Below are 22,318 nucleotides of genomic sequence, written 5' to 3' on the forward strand. Positions count from 1 at the left end.
GTACCACCGTTGCGTTCCCATGGCAACAAGTCGGACCATATCTCACGGGCGGATGCTAATGCATGCCATGGGAACCAAGTCAGACTTCCTCTCCGCACATTGAAGCAACAGACACATGGTCCATTAGGGTTTCTCAGTGATCACTGTGTTAGGTGTTATGATTGGATATGCACTACAGGGACCGTTCTGCCAGGTGACCCATGATGTCGCTGATCATGACGCCATTGTGCAGTCGTAGCAATCAGGAGGAAAGAAAGTGAATTCGAATTCAGTGGAGATTTGCTAGGCCCTGAACATGATTAATGATAATTATGATCATATTAACTATAACGACATTCATATTATTTATAAATAAATAAATTGTTTATTAATTTGATTAATCACCATTAGAGTGGCAGGATTAAAGTAAAAAAAAAAATGAACGACAAACTGCAGTGGATGCAGATGGTGTTTCTGGCTCCTTCTCCCCGGCTCCTACACAAGGGGCGGAGATCCAAGGCGTATCTCCGCCCCTTTCAGTTTTTGGTTTCCGGCCACTCTGTGCCATCTCCTCGCAGAAGTACTGCTAGTAGAACTGCTGGAGCCAAGATTAGCCTAGCCCTGATCCAAACCCTGATCAGAGGGAGGTAATTAAAAGATAAGAAGATTATCGAATGTTACACTATATTACCATCACATTATATCTTTGTTAAGTAAAACTCTGGTTATACCGGCACTGTGTAAGTTTTCCCATTAGCATCCTCTAGTGGCTTAAATTGTAACTACAGTTAACATCGCTAACATAACGACACTAACTGTCTACAGTAACTGTTCAAAAGTGGACTAGATTAAAACGATTTATAGAGGAAATATTCCCTGGATGACTGACTTGGATGGAGACGTTTTATTCCTCTTCACACTTCATAATAACTGCAACTTTGAAGCATTAATAAAGACGTAGTTAATAGCGAATTCATCATTTATAAAGCATTGTTCCAACATTCCTACCTTGAGAAAGCAATTCATAATCTGTTATAAATTATCAATAAGATAAAGAAATAATAGTTCATAGGATCATTTATAACTTTTAAGCTCTTTTTTTACAATTTGTTAATGCTTTGTAAATATTTCATAATCCTTCAAATCATGATTAGTTCAGGTGGTTAGAAAGCAAGTATTTTGTGTGAGCTCATCTAAAATGAGGACTGTCTATTCCTTACTAGTTGTTACTACTCATAATTTGGTACTGCCTGACAGGGATGCATGTCATAATGCATTGTAAAGCCTAGAGCTCACACAAAAGTCTTCACTAATGCTTTCTAACTAAAGGGGAGCTGTGTAGGTTAATGGCATCTAGCGCTGATATTGCCTGTTTCTTTCAACGATGATGGGGAAGCTACAGTCGCCTCTACTGGACTGTAAAGTGCCAGTATATACTTCCAAAAGGATATAATCAAATGAGTAATTGTCTACGACAGAATCGAGTAGCAAAGTGTCAAGTAATGAGGATCCTTGATATATTCATTAACGGCATGTAGTTATGTCAGTAAAACTATAGAATAATAGCATACAAGTAAAACAGCGGTGCTGAAAAACGTTAGAAGAGTTAGTCTGTTCTGGACTATTGTAGAAACAAGGTAGTGCAAAATGGCAGGCTCCGTGGAAAAGGATATAGAAAGTGCTCCTTCTTAGCTAGCGAAACCACAACAATTATTATTTTCATGGGAATAAACACTTTGAATATGAATGTTATAGTCCATTTCGTATTCTACACTCACTAAATTCTACACACTGGCCCTTTCATCAATCAAGCCTTAACATGTAGGCTAATTTAAAAAATGCTTTGTAACAACCATGCTAGCTTCAAGTATTTCAAGAGAACCATGAGTACCACTTAACAGGAAAAAATACACCTAAAAATAGGTCACAACTTTCCAGATTCTCTCTGCAAGAAGGACACATGGAACAAAGATATTTGTGTACAACTTCCACATGGGGCAACATTTATTTCCATTTCTGAAATAAATCCATTCATGTGAGACTGAGACTATAAAAAATAAAACACAGGAAAAACCACGTACGCACTTCATCCAAAATCAAAACCGCCCCAAAAATATTTTCTTTACAGCAAATAAGTTAAAAGCACAACTTGAAGCAAATATTTTAGGGTACAACGGCACTGAGGATAGATATGTGATTGTGGTGGAGAGATAGAGGATATGAGGTTCTTCTCAGTTTTTGGCTGTTTGTATGTGCAAAGGGTGATCATGTAAAAATAAGGATAGCATTGGTATAGCTTGAGTGAATCGTCACACTGCAACAACAACATATGCAACGAGATATGAACAACATGAACGGTTGCTTAAAATGACTACCATCCCTACGCATTGTGTTGCATAAAGGCGCAACATACTTAAGGTTGACTTAAGATCCAAGTTTGTCAGACTTTTTGAGATAATTCATATTAGTGTTAGTTAAATAAAGTTGTTTCTTTTTTCTAAATTTTATGTAAAGTGTCTTAGAATGATAACCTTTGCATCCTATTCCAGACATAAGGAGAGTACTTATAGATTTGATAGGACTAAGTCATGATCACCTGAATGATGGAGGACAGTGAAGTCCGACATTTAATATCAAATATAGAATCAAATAAATTGAATTTTCCTGAATGCCATTAAAAAATGTGATCGCTATTATCTTTTTACTACTAAAACAGCTTAACCTGATAGGAGCCCCATATGAGCAGGTACCCAAAATATGTTTGGTCAGACGTGAATAATGCAAGCTGCCCCATTAGTAATGCCCCATTGCATCCACAACAACAACACAATGCAAGTTAGCTTTCATTCCGTATTGGCTAACTATGTGCAAATATTTAAGACAGCAACATTAAAAACACAATTCCGTTGTGCATCAGTTGAAGAGGGTGCATGTTCGACAAGCTCTCAAACCGTCACAGAGTACTGGGTGCTGGGGTGGGCGTCTCTCTTGCTGTTTTTTTTCTAAATACCCCCCAAAATGTAAAGGTCACGGTTGTTGTCTGTGGTGCAGTCTGCCATGCGAACACAGCCAGGGTGTATCAAAGCCCCTTTGATACAACTGTACAAAATAAACAAGAAAAACCCCAATGAATCAAACGGTCAAACATAATTAAACCCGGCACACCCACGGATGCACACACACTCACTCACTCTCACACACACACACACACACACACACACACACACACACACACACACACAAACAACAAAAACACGTTCAAAATTTGCCAACACACAAGTCCATAAGGCAAAGTGCAGACAGTTTTTTTTTTTTTCTCTCTTTTTCTTTTTGTGAAATGGTAACCACGGAAATGGACTCGGAGCATCTCCTTGATGTCGTCATGCGAGGACGAGGAAGAGGCACAAGCGGACACTAAGCTGTTAAGTCCCAAGACACACACGGGTAACACAGGTAATCCACAAACCCAGTGAACATCATGCCTACTGAACACGCAACACAACCTCCACCTCTGGATGCTGACGGGACCATGGAAAATAGCAACATCTGGGAAAACGCGATAAAAAAATACTTTCATATAAACAGGGCGGACGGCATGGGGGAGACATCATCTTTAATAAATGCAAATCTTTACGGGGTTAGGGGATTATATATATGTTTTATAGTGTAATAGTGCTGTGTTCATATCCTTTAGAGGTGACTCGGCTGGCTCCTCTCTTCTAGAAGAGGGGCGGGGGAGTAAGGAATATACTGGATATTTATTTTAATACAATTGTGCCATAAAAATATAGTGTCGGACATGGAAAGAAAATACGAGTAGATCAGAGCAGCAGCAGAAGCAACACCAGAAGATATCGATAACACTTCCAAGCAGAGGGAGAGAGAGAGAGAGAGAGGGAGAGAGAGACGGAGCGACAGAGAGAGGGAGAGAGAGAGAGAGAGGGAGAGAGACAGAGAGTCAGAGGGAGAGAGAGAGAGATCATGATTTGATGCAACAACATCCACAGAAAACGACGAAATTAAATGTAGGAAATACATTCACGTCACTGGAGCGAGCGTTGGGATCAGACTGCATGCTCTGATGTTAGTGATGGGGTGAGGGGGGATTCCTCTGTAGAAAACGTGTTTACGGAATACTTTACAACCGAATAAAAACAAAACGAAACAAAATGTAAAACGCCATGAAAACCAGTCTTAATCTCCTTCAGCTCCTTATACGTATATCTATATAGACATATACCTATTGGTAGTAAATCTTTTTTTGGTGGATGTACAGTCTTGTGCAAGTTCCTGTTTGGAGAAGCAGTGCTTGTTTTTTCCTTCATCATTGCATTGAAGAATCGTTTCTTGTATTATTACCAACGTTAACAGTCGTGCCATGGGAGTCTTGAGACGGACAGGGAGTTGAACCTGCAACTTCAGTTTGTATCTTTGTTGAGAGTGTGAGCACCCCCTCTGCGAGAGGTCTGCAGTGGTCCCACCTGGAGCTCATGCTGGGGGTTTGATGCAGGGCAGACACATTGCAGAGGTGGATGAGTGGATGAGTCTAATGCGGTGCGCCCCCGTCCGACCTTTGACCCTTAAAGCGTGCTGCTCAGAATCTCTGAGAGCTGCTCATTGCTCTGGTCGTCTGAGTCCTGGTCGCCGCCGCCGCCGCCTTCCGCTTCCGCCTCGTCCGGCCCCTCCCCTTCCCCTCCAGACTCCGCCTCCTCCAGCACCACCACCGACACGCCCGCGCCCCTTCCCATCACCTCCATCCTCCCCTGTTCCTCCTCCCGCTCCTCCCCCTGCTCCCCGTCCTCCTCCTCCTCCTCCTCCTCCTCCTCCTCCTCCTCCGGCTCTCCGTCCCTCTCCTCCCTCCAGCGCTGGCTCTCGTGCCCGGGGGACGCCTCCTTGCAGGGCTCCACGAAGATGCGGCGCACGTGGGGCCGCTGGTCCCTGTGGCGGCCCCGCCGGCTCTCCAGTAGCAGGCAGGACGACTGGCTGACGAAGGGGGGCCCCTGAGGGGACGCCAGCTCCCCGGGGCCGGGGAGGTCCGGGTTCCTCTGCCGGGTGTACACGCCCTCCGACAGGGAGCCCGTGTAGCCCTCGCCGCCGCCGCCGTGGCCCCTGAGCCAGCGCTGGGGCCCGCTGAAGTATTGGCCCCTGTGGCTCCGGGAGAGCAGCTTGCGCTTGCTGGGGGGGTTGGCCAGGGCGCGGAGGGGCGTGGCGGGGGGCCGGGGGTCCGGGTCGCCGGGGGACAGGGAGAGGGTCTCCAGGGTCTTTGCGGCGGCGTCCACCGGGGAGGGGGAGAGGGGGAGAGAGAGGGGCATGTCTTTGGAGAATCTGGGGGAGAGGGGGAAGGAGGGTGAGATAGGGCAGGTTTTGGAGAGCGAGGGGGAGCGGCGCCGGGTGCAGGGGGAGAGGGCCAGGTCCTTGGAGAGGGAGGACGAGTGGGGGAGGAGGCAGGGGGAGAGAGGAGCGCCGAAGAACGGAGAGAGGGGGCCCACGCTGCCAGGCAGCGGGGGGAAAGGAAAGTCTTTGGGGGAGCAAACACTGTACCTACGAGGAGACAGACACTAGTTCATTAGAACACATCCTTCAGGGAAGACTCGGAAAAGGGAAACAAGAAGAAGCCATTTTGAAGGTCAATTGAGCACACAGTTTACTGCGGGTCCGTTCGGTCGCATTGAGTCCCCTCAACCAAAGGAGAAACCGTCGCATCTCGGGCTAATCAGGAACTCCAGTCAAAGTTCTTCCTATTCTCATGCTGAACCTTTGCCTTATTGTAAGACTTTCACTGTGCACAGCAACTATCATATACTGCATTCCACGATATACTGCACACTTTGCACAGATTGCTTGAGATATATATCTTTTTGATCACTCAGATCACTTCATTTCTTTTTTATTTTCAGAGCGGTCTGATTGGTTGAAAACTACAAATTTTGTGTTAACATTAAACAAATATTAACTGTATCTATCGGATTGAAACATATCGCATTAAATCGCACCGAATCGTTAGAACATTGACTCGAATCGCATCAAATCAATCCATATTAAAATGTTTTCGTCCCTGAATCGTATCGTAGCGTACGTATCGGATCGTCCAATAAAGGAGAGGTGCACATTAAATATGGAACCAAATACTATCTAAATTCAACTTTGGTTAATTGGCCGAGAAATGTTATTGTATGTCTTGCCCACTCATGAACAATACATAACTACCTCCCCCTCCCCCCCACTTACCCCTCCTCTCTCTCACTCTCTCACTCCTTCCCTCCCTCCAGCATGCCTCTCTCCCCCCAACTACTCCCTCCGGTTCCCAACTCTGTCCCTTCTTCCCCCTCCCTCCCCCCCCCCGCTCAACCCTCCTCTCCCTCACTCTATCTCTCCACCAACTCTTCATCCCTCCCTCCCCACTCTCTCCCTTCTTCAATCTTCTCTCTCTGTCCCCCCCCACCCACTCCCCTCACTCTCTTCCTCGCTCCAACACCAACATCAACATCCATTCTCAATCCCTCCCTCCCTCCTTCACGCTCTCTCCCTCTCCTCTCCCTCCTTCCCCCCCCCTCCCTCCTCCCCCCTCCCCTCCCCAGTCTCCCCCATCCTCTCCCTCCTTCCCCCCCCATCCTCTCCCTCCTTGCCCCCCGGTCTACCTGATCTCATGGATCTGGAGCACGTCGGGGGCGCTGCCCCCCAGTGAGTGCAGGGCCTGGGTGGAGAGGTCCTGGGCCGAGGAGTACAGCAGGTCCATGTCCCGGGGGCTCAGGGCGTCACTGGAGTCGTAGTCGCTGTCGGTGGGCAGGAACACCTCCGAGGAGCCGTCGTCATCAGAGCCCAGCGCCGTGTCTGGGGCGGGACACACACACACACACACACACACACAAACACACACACACACACACACACACACACACACACACACACACACACACACACACACATAGGCAAAGAGACGCATATAAAGGCAAACACATACAATCACAGGTAGACATACACACATACACACACAGAGAAATACACACACACACACACAAATAACACACACACACACACGCACGGATGCACACATACACGTGTACAAGCACACACACATACACACACACACAGTGGAAATATTTAAAATGGAAAGATAGTATCAAAAACCTACATAGAAGCCAAATGTGAATGAGTTTAATATTTGGCTCAAGGTGCTTAAGGAATCTAATAGTCTGGCTCTGTATACGTACACATGTACACATCCATGTCAATAAAGGTAACGAAACTACTGCCAGCAAGGTATTTTCTTTTTTTTTTGAAAAGCTACCATAAGTTATTTACTGCCACTACTGCTCTATAAATAAAAAGAACCAAAGAAAAATGTATACGGCTGTTTGCTCTTCTCATTCCTCCCTTTCCTCGTATCGTAATGCGCATATTTAAATACTAGGTGTTGCTTGTAGCTGGAGTGAGTATAACTTTCTTACTTGAGCACAGAAGCTAGCGATGGTTTTGCTCTCTTGTTTCAATAAATAACATAAAACAGACTACAAATCGGTTCAAACCACTTTCTGTACGAACATACTACAAATGACAAACCTGAACCTTAAACAAGACCAAGACATGCAAAAACATCCTACGAATGATCGTAAACGTTAACCCTGAACAATAACAGGAGCTAAGAAAAAAAACGGTTCAAGCTTCCTCTACGAACATTCTACGATTAACCAAATACCGGAGAATATATCGGAAAAAGATATCGGAGAGGGAGAAACCCACCGTTGGCGGCGGTGCGCCGGCGGAGTTCGGGCGAGGGCGACGGGGTGGGCAGGTAGTCCATGGTGGAGGAGGTGGAGTCCGTCTTGGGGTCCTGAGGGTCGCTCTCTGTCCGGGTGGCGCTCACCAGGCAGGTGATGGGCACGCCGCCGCGCGGGTGCTTGTAGCGGGCGTACTGCAGCGCATCCGTGATCCACCGCAGGTCCCGCCACATCTCGTCCAGTTGCTGTGGTTACCGCAAAGACAACGGGGGGGGGCAAGAAAACGCAAATGTCAACGATGTTATGTAAAGGATATAGTGTTAATTAAACGATGTAGAGGAAATTGTAGAATGTAGCAGACGATAAACAATGGGATTTTAAGCAAAGGATGCAACGTAAAGTGAACAATGCGACGCAAAGTTAACTATGCAATGTAAAGTAAAGGATGTGACGTAAATATATATTTTTTTTAAGTCAGTAATGTAACGTTAAGTAAACAATGTGAAGACTTTTGCACGTCATTGTGTATTGGGGTCAGGGGTTTCGACCTGACTCTCAGCCAAAAGGCACTGCGTTTGATCTCCAATGGCGGTACTGGACCTGTAGGCATCTTTGGGGGGAATGCTCACCACAAACATATTGGATTCAAATAACTGGCTTTGTCTAACAAGCAGGCAAGAAAAAATATTTTGTGTTACAATTCAAAACACAGAAATGCAACCAATTATTTCCAAAAGTATAAGCGATAACTGTTTTGTGTTTTAAATCGATAATGAACAACAAACCATTAACTATTTCTGTCAAAATGAGAAACACAAGACTTTTTCAGTTGGACGGAGAACTGGTTTCCTTTACAGATACAGTAAATTGTTATCTATTAATATGAAAAACCTGGCCGGGAGAAAAGCCTCAGGAGCAACAATATGCAAACTCACAGACTATTAAAGTGTTTTATGCTACTCCACAGAAGTCATTAACTTGAGTCCTTCCAGGAGCCGTCCACTGTTTAGTGCATTGTTTACTCATTAAAACCGGCGCCCAGTTATGACTCTAAAACTTAAACAAACCATTCGAGCAGAACAGAACTTATTTTACTTCCCTATATTATTCTGCAGAAAAGAAAGTGTACCATTAAAACTTATCCATCAGGGGAGGACTAAATCGTTATTTTTTTGTTAATCAACTAATCATTATAATAAAGATATATATGCTTTTTTAGAGTTTTTAAAGGCGTTCTCTGTTCCACATCAGTTCTGGTCTTTCTGCTTGTCAAGCAAAGTAAGCCATTTCAGACTTTTTAAGCCCCTTTCCTGACAGCTATGCCATTATGGACTAAATAATGAATGGATGTAGCCTTAATAAATATATATGCATCTGGATTCCCCCAAAGGTGGCGGCTACCAAATGGCATTTCTATTGGAACAAAGTGTGATGGCCAGGCAGACTATATTTAAAGAGCATACATCACCAGAGACCCTTCAGGGAAACGAATCTCCGCTCAGTAAAGAACTAAATGTCAAGGGACTAACAGAAGGCTGGGGATTGATCTTAATAACCTGATCCAACACCTGACTCACTCTTATATAAACCGCTATCAAGTCATTATCTGAATCATTTCCTTCCACCGCGGGTTCAGAGAGCACTCTGTGAGGCCGGCGCCAGGGGAGAGATTGAAAGGAGGTCTAGCATGAATAATACATGGGGCCAGGCAGACGTTGACCACACCTTCCTTAACCTCGTTGGGCTGTCACAGAGCGGGCGTTTCAGATGAATCCGTGGGGATGAGTGGAGGTTTTTATTCTGAACCATAGTGAACCTGAATGAGGCAGACTTGGAGGGGGAGGCTTTTATAATAGTCTTGGTGGGAGAGTGTGTTACGTCAATTAGTGTGTATTAGTAAGAGCAACTAGAGAAGAAGAAATTACCCCTTTGTGTAACCGCAGCACTATTGCAAGGTATTAAGGAATATGGATGCAAAAGTAGTGTAATCAAGAGTGTGTTATTAAAATGGAATACACAAAAAGTAACGTATTCCAAAAAAAGACCCAGTTATGCTAATGAATAACATTGAAAGCCATGCTCTCACTGTGCCTTTCTCAAGGTAAGATGAATACTTTGCAGCCTATCGCTGAACAGAGACTACATCCAAAAAAAGGAGAGGATTCTTCACTTTGTTTTACTCTCTCTCTGGCATGTGTGTTTGTGTGTGTGCTTTTGCATGTGTGTGTGTGTGTGTGTGTGTGTGTGTGGAGGGTGTGTGTGTGTGTGTGTGTGTGTGTTTGTGTGTGTGTGTGTATCAGTGAGTGCATGTCTTTGAAGAGAATGAAGCATGACAAAATGTTAAGGAGCTATTAGATGTCTGTCTAGAGGAGCCAAGAGAAAGAGAGAGAAAGCCTACTGCCAGACACACACACACACACACGCGCACACACACACACGCGCGCGCGCACACACACACACACACACACTAAAGCAGGGAGATGACTTGGCTGGAAGGAATGCCGGGGCTCTGATGGCAGACACAGAGAGAGAGAGAGAGAGAGAGAGAGAGAGAGAGAGAGAGAGAGAGAGAGAGAGAGAGAGGGGGGAGGGAGAGGGAGAAAGAGAAAGCGAGAGACAGAGGGCGGGGAGAGAACGAGGGACAGAGATAGAAAGAGAGGGGCGAAGGGGGGCAAGAGAGAGACAACGACAGAGAGAAAGATAGAGACCGGGTGAGAGGGATAGGGAAAGAGAAAGACAAAGAGAGAGAGAAATACAAAGAGAGAGAGAGAGAAAGAGAGAGAAAGATAGACAGGGAGAGAGAGGGAGAGTGAGAGAGGGGGACAGAGAGGGGGACAGAGAAAGGGAGGGGGGGAGAAGGAGAGACGGGAGGGAAAAAGTGGGAGAGAGAGAACCACACAGGAAAGAAAGTGAGTTTCCGGCAGAGGGAATAACTCAAATCCAACCAATGTCCCTTTTGGCCAAAAGAGAGAATTTCTTCTCCTCACAATTTATGAATTCATACTTCAGGCCTGATTTATTCTAGTCTTGTTTAACTAATACCACGCTACTGCAGCTCATCCCCCAAGAGTGCGTGTCACATAAATCAACGTTCAATGACAAAAGGTTACATATATCTATTAAAAAAATTGCTTTTCAACACATCCTCACCCAGGTCTGTGTCATCTATTTTACAAAATAGATGGAAAATACAAAAATACGTTTAGCAGAAATTCCATCCACAGCTACTTACAGTAAATCCAAAACATGTCATTAAGCAGACTTAGGGGGGAGGTATCTTGCTCATGGATACGTTGGACTGTAAATACATGTCTTGAACCTAGAACCTACTGGCTGGGAGTAAAACACTACGTCAACAATGAGCAGCGTCATCCCACATAAGCGTTTATATATAGGTTATGATCCTCTATAGAACATTTTCACAGAGGTGTCTAGGTAAAACCAACCAGGTATAGCTCATAACAATAGTCATAACAAGCTAGTAGACTGAACTGGTCTACCTTCCATCCCTGGTACGTGAAAGTAGCAGACGTATAATTAGTGTATGAGCGATGCCTGGGCTAGTCCTACGATTGACACCTCTGTGAAAAGTGTTTATTGGCAGCATGTCAACAGACAGAGTGATTCGTCCAATCGTCAAGTGGCTACGTCAAATGGCTGAATCGCGATTAATTTGGTCAATATTCAAATCACGATCATTCAAACGATTATTTTTGAGTTTGAAAACTTGATGCATTTATTGAGCATTTCTCTCCAAAGAAACACTTTGTACCTGAGAACTTTGAAAATTCCCCTTAAAAAAATACACAAAATGTTCAAATCCAAAATAATGTATCAAGCTGTTCTATTTCTATAAAACTTTAAGGAAAAAAACAAATAAAACTAAAAAATAAAAAGATTAAAATAAAAATGTTGTTTCAACTTTATTATATTAGTTTTGAGATCGCAATCAAATTTTGATTATTCCGAAAGCCCTAGTGTGTAGTAAAGGCAAGGTTTCCATTGAAAACTAGGGCAGGGTGAAAGACATCGCCACCACCAACCCCACCACCACCTCCACCACCACCTCCACCACCCCTACCACCACCCCTACCACCACCCCCACCACCACCCCCACCACCAACCCTACCACTGCAGTGAGCCGATTGCGTTTGAGGACACGCACTCCTACCCTTCTGACGGGAAGCTTGCGCACGGCTGATTCGTTTACACGGGGCGATGGCTTTTGAGAATGCTCGGTGTACCGTCCAACTGCCAGCCTCACACGTCACATGACTGACGTCAGGGAATTTCCTATTGCGTTTAGTCCGAATTTTAAAGGGGTTTCGCAGCACAGTGACTCAAGACAAAGTGATTCACTGATTTGAAAGCAAAACAAGGACTGCCCAGCCCGTCGGTGTTGCAAGCCCCTGTGCGTATGTGTGTGATGCTCTGTGTGTAGTGATGTGTGTGTGCCTATGTGCCTGATTCTCTGTGTGAAATGATGTGTGCGTGTGTGTCTGTGATGCATTGTTGGTAATGATGTGTGTGTCTGTGTGTGTCTGTGTATGATGTTCTGTTGGTAATGATGAGTGTGTGTGTGTGTATCGCTGTTTGTGTAATGTTGTGTGCGTGTGTAAGTAATGATGCGAGTGTGCGTGTGTCTGTGCAGGCATGCCTGCGTGTGTGTAATGAAGTGTGTGTGTGTGTGTGTGTGTTGTAGTGTGGGTCATTATCTAATAGGTGACGAGGGAACCGCATAACTTTAGGAGACAGGGCCAGTTGAGCTCTCTCTCTCTCTCTCTCTCTCTCTCTCTCTCTCCACCAGAGGAAGAGGTGAGTAGCATCTGAACTTGTGCATTCATAAAGAGAAGGGACATCATCCTACTGTTCCTTCCCTACCATGTAGGCCACAGTTACGTGTGTGTGTGTGTGTGTGTGTGTGTGTGTGTGTGTGTGTGTGTGTGTGTGTGTGTGTGTGTGTGTGTGTGTGTGTGTGTGTGTGGATGCGAGCCAGAGTGGTAGACTATAGGGTGGTGGATTTGACACGTGATGTTGCATGGAAGGAATGCGTAGCAATTGAATGTGTGTCTCGTTGTGCGCTGTTGCGTGTGCTGTATCTATCCATACTGGATGTGGTTTGGTTTCATATATGTTTGCTGCGCATCTGGGTGTGTGTGTGTCTGGCTAGCGTTTTGGAAACATAGCCTCTACATAGATATATTATTAGTTACTGTTGCAAAAATACTCATCTATTTAGGTTCAGAATAGGAATATTGTTCTCATCGTTTGTTTTGATTTATTGCTATAGAATACCACCATAAATAAAATAAATAATAAAAGATAAACGTCAATACAAATATTAATGGCAGCGCATTCACAATAGATATTAAAGGTAATGGTAGAAATATTGCAATTAAAGTATCATGCCATGGTTTCAATAACAAATGTTTGTTTTTATAATTATCAAAAAGTGAAAAACTCTTGTTCATTTGGTTTATTTAATTATCTCCCAAAAACTCTAAACTAGTGGTCAATAATATAAACCGGTATATCAAACCATTAAACAAAGCAAACCACAATATAATCCCTTTTTTATCAGCAATACATTTTGATTATCTTTGTGTCCGGGGCCTCAGAGCCTATAATATCCAATATGTGAGGCTAAATATGAATAATGACGTATCAGGTTCCATTAACAAAAACGCCCTTAGCTAGCTCAACACTCTTTATCTTTATTGCTTGAAATATGACAATAATCGCGTTCCAAATCTCTCTCCTAGTGGATCAGTTGAGCACGCAGCTGATTCATGCCAGATTGGACATTTGCCGACACATTTTGAGCTCCATCCGTCATATTGTCTACCGCTGGCGTCTGGGCTACAGAGTCACAGTATATTTTCCCCTGTTAACACGTGGCGAGTCTAAACACACTGTGCCATTAAGACAGCATCACGTCAGGGTCCTGTTAACTAGGACAACACACACACGCAGAGATAGACAACCACACGCATGAGACACACAGACGTGTGCACGTACACGCACGCGCGCATAAGAGAAGCACAGACACATACACACACGACCACACGAGTACACACACATGCAAAGCAGGAAGACACACACGCACAATCACCCATTCAAGCACACACACAAGGACCTCCAAGATATCCAAGACAGACTGTAAACTAACACGCATACACACACATGTGTGTGCACTAACACATGCACACATAACCCATGCAAATGCAATCCACATACACTGATCCGTGTGTTTGTATGCATGCATGTATGTGTGCCTGTGTGGGTGTTGTGTATGCGTGCTTGCGTGTGTGTGTATGTGTATGTGTGTGTGTGTGTATGTGTATGTGTGTGTGTATGTGTGTGTGTGCGTGTATGTGCGTGTGTGTGTGTATGTGCATTTTGTGTGCTTGCATGTGTTTGTATGCGTGCGTGCATGCGTGCGTGTTGTCTGTTGTGTGTGCGCGCGTGTGTGCGTATGGCACTGAGCGGCTACTAAACCTCTGTACCTTGACAGACGGGGTCTGCGCTCCGCGCTGCCCTCCCATTTAACAGTTCACTCGCTCTAATAAGAGACACATTGCAGAGCTCAGCGCAGCAGACATGCAGACGGACACACAGCCAATCCGTGCGCGTACGCACACACACACCCTCATGATTATTATTATTTTTTCCCCTGCCCTTCGAAGGAGCAATTTGTGGTTGGGTTGGAGGGGGGGGGGGGGGGAGGGGGGGCAGGGGCGGGGGCAGGACAGGCCACTTTTTTCCATCCTCTAAAATCACAAGCAGAGTTGGACTCTTGAACACACAAACACACACACACACACACACACACACACACACACACACACACACACACACACACACACACACACACACACACACACACACACACACACACACACACACACACTGACAGAAAGACAGACACACTCTCACCACACCTATTTGAGTGCGAGCCTCGGAGAGCAGTCTTGTGGCTTTGTGGTTGGTCTCCATTAACAGCGGTGGCTAGCACCGTGCTAGTGCACTGGGCTAGCAGTAGGCTAGCAGTAGGCTGAAACACCAGATGGCTTTGCTTTCATGCCTTTAACTTCTGACACGAGGGTAAGTTATAGGCTTCTTTAGCGCTACGAAAACAAGCTATTTAAGAGCTAATACTGCACGCAGTGAAGACTTTATGGAAACAATAAACTTCTAAAGGTGAATTACCGACTTTGGTAGTTTGAACTGTTTTTGTTTTGTTTAAAAAAATAATTATTATGGACTTAGAAATTGAACATACAATGAAAAGATATTGAAAAAATAGTTTAGTCAAAGCATTGACTTTGAAGACAACTTAACTATGAGTCATGCATTGTTTTGTACTAATTAAAAAGTATTAAAACTGTGCGGTGCAACTTCAAAGCGGCATGCAATGACGTTATGCTAGATTCGAGTTTAATATGTCTCCCACGAATATGTAATATGTTATGCGGATTGGATTGAAAACCTTTCTACTGCTAACCGATTACTATGGGCAAAGAGTTGTTCCTTCAGCTTGACAATCTAAAGCCATCTCTGAATCCATTGGCTATTATCTGATGACGATTTACCCCTTGGGATATTGTTCAAATGTTTCAGGGGAAGAGGACATTTCAGCTCTATGTACTGATATCAAAGCTAATAAATGGCTCAACGGTTTTCAGACTGTAGTCGATGGTCTCCGAGCTTGTTACTCCCCACATGGACTGTTTGCCCTGATGCAACCAAAACCCGCTCAAACGTGATTGGTCAATACTTCTAGTGCGACAAATGTAAACCAGATCCCTTCCGCCACCAAAAACATGTCCCCCTGCCTACATGTTCTGCATTAATATCAGAATCAGATTATGGAGTTTCCATCTAAAGAAACTGTTAGTTGGAGATGCTTTCTCAGGTCTCTGAAATTCTAGTGTCTAGAATAGGGAATCTTCGCTTGAGGATGCCTAGAGGTACGGTATATTGTGGACATTGGGGAATCAAACCCAGAACATTTGGCGAGAAGTCAAACAACCCTGTGGTTTTACCCGGGACCCCATTTATTTATTTGAAATCAAACCACCATCATAAATAAGCAATATATCATGCTTAAAAGATGTTGAAAAATTATTCAAATGCTCTTTCGAAAAGTGTTTAGTTTATCGCAACCAACTGAAAATAAAGCGTTTGATTTCTCCAGTGGCATTCATATTATTCTCGTGTCTTGCTGTTGAAAACCATGCAAAACACAAGGCCCATTCCCTGCTCGACCATCAGCGATCAAAGCTTTCCGCGTGTCTTTGCGTACACGTAGATCATTGACTGGCAAAAGGGGGCGGCACTCTACCTGAGGAGGGGTGTGGCCTTACGTCAGCTTTCTGCTGCCCCCCCAGCTGCATGTCAGGTGACCCCAGGTAGGGCGCCGACTCAGAGGTTGGGATAGACTGCACTACCCAGAACGCACCTGTATGTAGTCCAGGATGAGCTGGTGCCTCTGTTTGGCTCCGGACACCTCCACGTCGGTAATGGCCTCCCGCAATGCCTGCTGGGTAATGAGGGCGTCCAGGTCCAGCACGGAGGATAAGCGACAGTACAGGCTGATGAATTTCTCCTTGTAGGCCCAGAAGTGGACTAGGGGGTGAGAGTGAGAGAGAGAGAGAGAGAGAGAGAGAGAGAGAGAGAGAGAGAGAGAGAGAGAGAGAGAGAGAGAGAATAAGAGAGAGAGAGAATAAGAGAGAGAGAGAGAATAAGAGAGAGAGAGAATAAGAGAGAGAGAATGAGAAAGAATGAATTTCATTGGTTAACAGGAGTATCGCATCCAACAAGAAACCACAATCCACCACATTGGATTATTCCCTCCCTGACACATGTAGGTATGCAGTTTTAGTATGCAGTTATTAATAGAGTGGTCCATGTCCATGCTGTTCCATCCACGCAGCAGACCAGACCTGCGGTTAACGAGTGATCACAGCCAGCACAGAGAGGGTAGGGACTTGGAAACATGCATGGATATCAATAACCAACCACCATGATTTGGCTGTCAAAATACTAATTAATCTTCATCACATCATCCAAAGAGCCGTAATGTTGTGAGAAAGTCAGACACAAAGAGGAACAAAAAAAGTAGACGTTGGGGAAACTATTTGCCTCTTCAAACGGCTCAGCGCAGAGTGGAGTCGAGAGCCAGCAGGGTCTCAAGTTGTGAGAATAGTTTTGGATTCAGCATTTGTGTCAATCACCCACCCCCACCCCCCAGGTCGCTAGGCTCCAACATGGGCACAATTGATCTTCAACTTCTCTGAGAAACTAAAGCCCTCTGCTATTCTACAGAAAGTCTGGTAACAGTTCACAATAAGGGTACACTAACTTCACCTAACCCTAACTATTAAGTTACAAATGCAGTAAGAAGCTTTCAAATATAGTGTTAGCCCAAGGAGTAGGGTTACGGTTGGGGTTTTGTGTGTGGAGTTCGTTAGGGTTTGGGTTAAGGTTGGGGTTAGGGTTAGGGATAGCGGGTTAGGGTCGACCCCAACACCCAATAATGTGTCAATGAGGTCAGGGGGTCAACATGAACCCTTAGTTAACATGAACATCATTAACTTACTTAACTTGAGCTCTATTTGTAAACATAAACAACATTACTAAATTATACTAGACCAATAGTTAACTGTTATTTAACTGTTGGTTAAAGTTGCATCTTGTACAATTGAGCTCCTCCCAGTTGGGAAGGGGGACTTTCATCATCCAAAGAATTCAATAACAGTGTTCCGTCCGCTCTGACTGGCTGTGAACTGTACGCTTGTTTTTAAGAAGGAGAGAGATACGGTCTGGCCAGCATTTGTTTTTTTGCATAATAGATCAGTTATAGGATGTGAATTTATGATTAATGAAATCACTATTGATCAGCATTGACTACAGATACGTCCATGTTGTTTTATGTTTGAGCTCGTTGATACGATACACCTTTGCAACTTGGAGGCTTACTCCTGCATTAACTGACGTAAATGACTGTTTACTTCATGAGCCCATTTTGTAAAGCCTCCCTCTCTCTCTCTCTCTCTCTCTCTCTCTCTCTCTCCCTCTCTCTCTCTCTCTCTCTCTCCCTCTCTCCCTCTCTCTCTCTCTCTCTCTCTCTCTCTCTATCTCCCTCTCTCTCTCTTTCTCTCTCTAAGAAAGAGGAGAGGAGTTGTGCTGTGTTTGTGTTTAGAGCAGGTCACATCCCAGGTAGGACCATCTCTTCTGCCTCCGCAACAGATGCTGTTCATGAGGACTTGTGTGCAGAGTGGGATAGAGAAGCTCCGGTCATATGTTATGCATTTAGCGAACAAATTAATCTATTTAATTCACAAAAAAACTAAAGTATGAATATGCATACAAGACAATGTTTGTTAATGATTCACAGAAGGATAGGACTGTAGTAACAATTCATCAATTCAATTCGTTTGGATATTTCTATTCATATACATACTTTTAATTATTGTGGGCATATTTTAAAATACTATTTAAATCATTATATCCATCTATCATATATATATATATATAAAAAAAATATAGATATATTTATATATATTTTCTCTTTTAATTAATATTATTTCAAAATCAGACATGAGGAGAAAGTTGTAGCGAGCAGAGAGAAGCCACAGCAGTCTCCAGTCTGTCTGCTGTGTAAAGCAGGGGGAGATATGGACGAAGCTGTTGATTCGCCCACAGAATCCCCAGGAAACCCACAGGGTCCACCAGCCTGGTGGGCAAGACCCAGGGGGTACAGGGGGAGGGGGGCATGCGGTAAAGTCCAAAAGGGAGAGTATTGTGAGCATGGACGTTAATGAGACATTAATGTGCTGTGTGTGAATGTGTGTATGTGTGCGTACATACGCCCACATTTTGTGTGTCAAGCAAAAGTACGCATCTCTTTATGCTTGCCGACCTGTATATGTGTTACGACTGTGTCGCTGTGTGTGTGTGTGTGTGTTCGCCTTTGCGTGACTGCGTGCAAGCCTGCTTGTGTTTTTTGTGTGCACGACTGTTTACATGTGCAAAGTGAGTACTTGCGCACGGGCATGTGTGTTTGTGTATGTGCGTGTGTGTGTGCGTCCGTCCCGCTGGAGACTACAGACTGATTTAGTGTGTCTCCCGCTAGACTGCGGGGGGAACAGATAGGAATCTGTGGATTCTCCACTCCGCTACCGTCACTGAGCTAACACAGTGCAGCCTGTGCACCTACACTGGCGACCATTGTAGGAGCACACCTACTCCCCCCCCCCCCCCCCCACAGACACAACCCCACCTCTCTCTCTCACACACACGCACACACACACACACACAAGCGGGTGCGGACACACACACGAACATGTGCGCATGACAACACACAAACACACATGCAGACACAAACACATACGTGCAGACAAACCCACACACAGATATGCATGCAGACACACACACACACACACACACACACACACACACACACACACACACACACACACACACACACACACACACACACACACACACACACACACACACACACACACACACACAGGCATTAATCCTCCACCTCTCTCTAAAAATTTATCCTGCAGAGTGCCAGTCCTAAATTTGTGTATTTGTATATCATTTGTACACATTAGTTCGTTTTTTAAAGCATCCAAATGGAGCCTGAGTGAAGGGGTTGGTTTCTATTACTAATCTGCTCTCACGCTCTGGGTGTTTAAAGTGGTGCCATAGAACTAGTCCCCGTTTAAGGAGCTGCTCAGAGAGAGAGAGAGGGGAGTACTGGGAGAGGGACTGAGATGGATGGCGAGCCAAGATAGAGGCCCAAAGCACCTTGACAGAGATACAGAAAGATATACAGCAAGAAAAAATGTCTTACAGACAACCCCGAGACATGGAGCGAGGTAAATACCAAAACCTTGCCAGATAAAGAGTTGGAAAAAAGGCTGGGACAGACAGCAAGGAAAATGGATAAAAAGGTCTCGCTACAAATAGTGAGGCAGGATGGAGAGAAAGAGAGAGGAAGGGAGAGGAAGAGCAAGAGAGCACGACGGGGACAGAGACACTAAGATAACGGATAAGAGAAACCCAGATCCAATCCTATCCTCCGGCGAGAGACGAGAGGAAAAAGACCTCACACCATGAATTCCCTCACACCACACACACCACGGGGGTCCAGCCGCCCGCCCCCTGCAGCAGCGGTCCAGCGCAACAAGCACGGCTCGGCCAGAAACCAGCACGCCCCTTCAGGTCGGGCCCCGTCCCGCTCCCAGGGTGAGCGGGGGGGTCACGCATCGATCGCTCCGGTCAAAGGGTCCACAATGGACGCCGATAAAAACTACCCAGAGTTACTTATTGAAGCAGCTGCTGGGTGCCCGTTGCTGATGCCTTCTACGTGCATCTCGCAAGGAGCGCCCGTGTTCAGAAGGACCCTGTGTGTGTAGCGCTGTGCATGTGATGCACGGGACAAATAACACACTTTGACTTTGCTGCACTCTTTCCGACCCGGCAGGTAAAAAGACAGACGCGTTCCTCTTTGTGGCCGGTTGACGTTGGGTAAGCGGACATTGAACCATTCGTGAACTATTCCGCAAACTATTCTAAGAGGGGTCTTTTTGGAACGTTGGTTCACCGGAGAATCACGTACGAACATGTACAGTACGCCTCCGACACGCAAGGGGTTTATTTTCAAGGGATGGGGAGATTTCCCTCAAGTACCGTTCCACCTCACTACACCTCGCTACTTAACCTATAAACCGACGTGCGGAACCGGTCAAAAATAGGGTCGGTTAGCCGGTTAACGGTTAACTGTTGACATCCCTAATCCGTTCCCAGTGTGTGCGTGAGCGTGTGTGTGTGAGTGTCCGTGTGCGCGCGTGTGTGTGTGTGTGTCCGTGTGTGTCTGTGTGTGTGTGTCCGTACCCAGTGTGTGTGTGTGAGTGTGAGTGTGTGTGTGTGTGTATGTCCGTGTGTGCGCGCGCGTGCGTGTGTGTGTTTGTGTTTGCGTGTATGCGTGTCCGTGTGTGTGTGTGTCCCTACCTAGTTCGAACATCTGCAGCGGGAGGTGCAGGAAGCCGGAGTGGGGGGTGTAGGCGTTGGCCTGTCCCGGGGCGGTGCACACGTCGTCCGACGAGGGCAGCAGCAGCAGGAAGGAGACCCCGTGGCCCAGCTCCAGCACCTCCTGGCCGTACACACGGAACTGCTTCGCCTGGCGCCCGGGGGAGCGCACACACACACACACACACACAAACACACAGGAAAACACACGCACAAAGACACGCACACACACACACACACACACACACACACACACACACACACACACACACACACACACACACACACACACACACACACACACACACACACACACACACACACACAGACACAGAATACATTTGCGTTAATAAACCGTTAACTAATTGTTCAATCATCATTTACTAATTGTGTTCATGCCTAATATGGTGTCTTTGATCACTAGGGTATTATTAAATAGGGTTAGGCTTGGGTTAACACTACCCCATTAACCCTAACACCTATATAGTAGTCGTTATTACTGCATCAACTCATTCAAATGAATGGTTAATGAATGTACTCTAATTGTAAAGTGTTACAGGGCATAAAATAAACAGAATAACATTAATGACATTGTACATTCAAAATAAAAAAATCTTCAAAATGTTTTAAATTTGTCTAACCACAGACACTCCAGTAAAATGGCTTTGGACAAAAGTGTTAGAATGAGAGCGATTAGATGACAACGACCTAACGGCCGAGTCAATGGAAAGCTCTTGGATTCACCACAGGAACAAGTGGTTCTTCTGCAGCATCGATACTTATCTTTGCTTATCTCAAGCCAGCCAGAGAGTAAGAGAGAGCGAAAGTGAGAGAGTGAGATACAGCGCTACGGAGAGACAGAAAGACGGAGAGGGTGGAGAGCTGGAGATAGGCGTAGGCGAAGGAGGGGGAATTAAAGAAAATGCTATCTCCATTATTCATGGTCTCTAGCACTGACAAACAGCAAGTAACAAGGGAGCGGTAGATGAGAGAGAGAGTGGTAGAGAGAGGTAGTGAGGGAGAGAGAGAGAGAGAGCGCTTGAGAGTTTGTTTGTGGAAACAGCTTTGCTTTGGCGTTTCAGCAGCGATTACACAAAATACTAATGATCACTTTATGAAAAGAGATTACGCTCGCCTCGCCAAGGATGAGAGTGAGGTGTTAATGAGATTAGCGGTGAGTGAAATATGTATATATTTATATATATATCCGTGAGTGCTCTTATGTGCTTGAGTCTATTGTGTGCATTTCTATTTTTGTCCAGGTGATGGTGTTGCTTTCCCCTCAGCAAAAGTCTTCTTGAGCTGTAATTTACCTGTGTGCTTGCGTGAGTGAGTGTGTGCGTGCGTTTGTTCGTGCGTCTGTTTACCTGGAGCAGAGGTAGGTTGATCACCTTCAGCAGGGACTTTAGGGCCGTCTGCAGTTCGTAGTACAGCAAAGGGGTGTGGCCATCTATCCTGGGCCCCGCCCCCTCGTCCTCAGCCTCCGCCCCTTGACCCTCCACCTCCGTCTTCTCCTCCTTCTCTGCCTCCTCTGTGACAGACTGGTTCTGGAGCCAATCCCATTCTTCCCTGCA

At 45.4% G+C, this 22,318-nt stretch overlaps 1 protein-coding gene across 1 annotated transcript in view; it reads right to left on the reverse strand.

Moving 5' to 3' along the window:
* Positions 1-22,318, reverse strand: part of ankfn1 (ankyrin repeat and fibronectin type III domain containing 1) — a 48,538-nt gene that overhangs the window by 1,388 nt on the left and 24,832 nt on the right. The window contains exons 12-17 of the mRNA XM_056577688.1: positions 22,112-22,313; positions 20,727-20,895; positions 16,159-16,325; positions 7,720-7,942; positions 6,618-6,810; positions 4,850-5,304 (exon numbers count right to left, since the gene is read on the reverse strand). Of these exons, the coding sequence (XP_056433663.1) occupies positions 4,850-5,304; positions 6,618-6,810; positions 7,720-7,942; positions 16,159-16,325; positions 20,727-20,895; positions 22,112-22,313 (1,409 nt within the window). The remainder of the gene's footprint in view (positions 1-4,849; positions 5,305-6,617; positions 6,811-7,719; positions 7,943-16,158; positions 16,326-20,726; positions 20,896-22,111; positions 22,314-22,318) is intronic.

Source organism: Gadus chalcogrammus, chromosome 18 (assembly GCF_026213295.1).
Source record: "Gadus chalcogrammus isolate NIFS_2021 chromosome 18, NIFS_Gcha_1.0, whole genome shotgun sequence".
NCBI lineage: Eukaryota > Metazoa > Chordata > Actinopteri > Gadiformes > Gadidae > Gadus > Gadus chalcogrammus.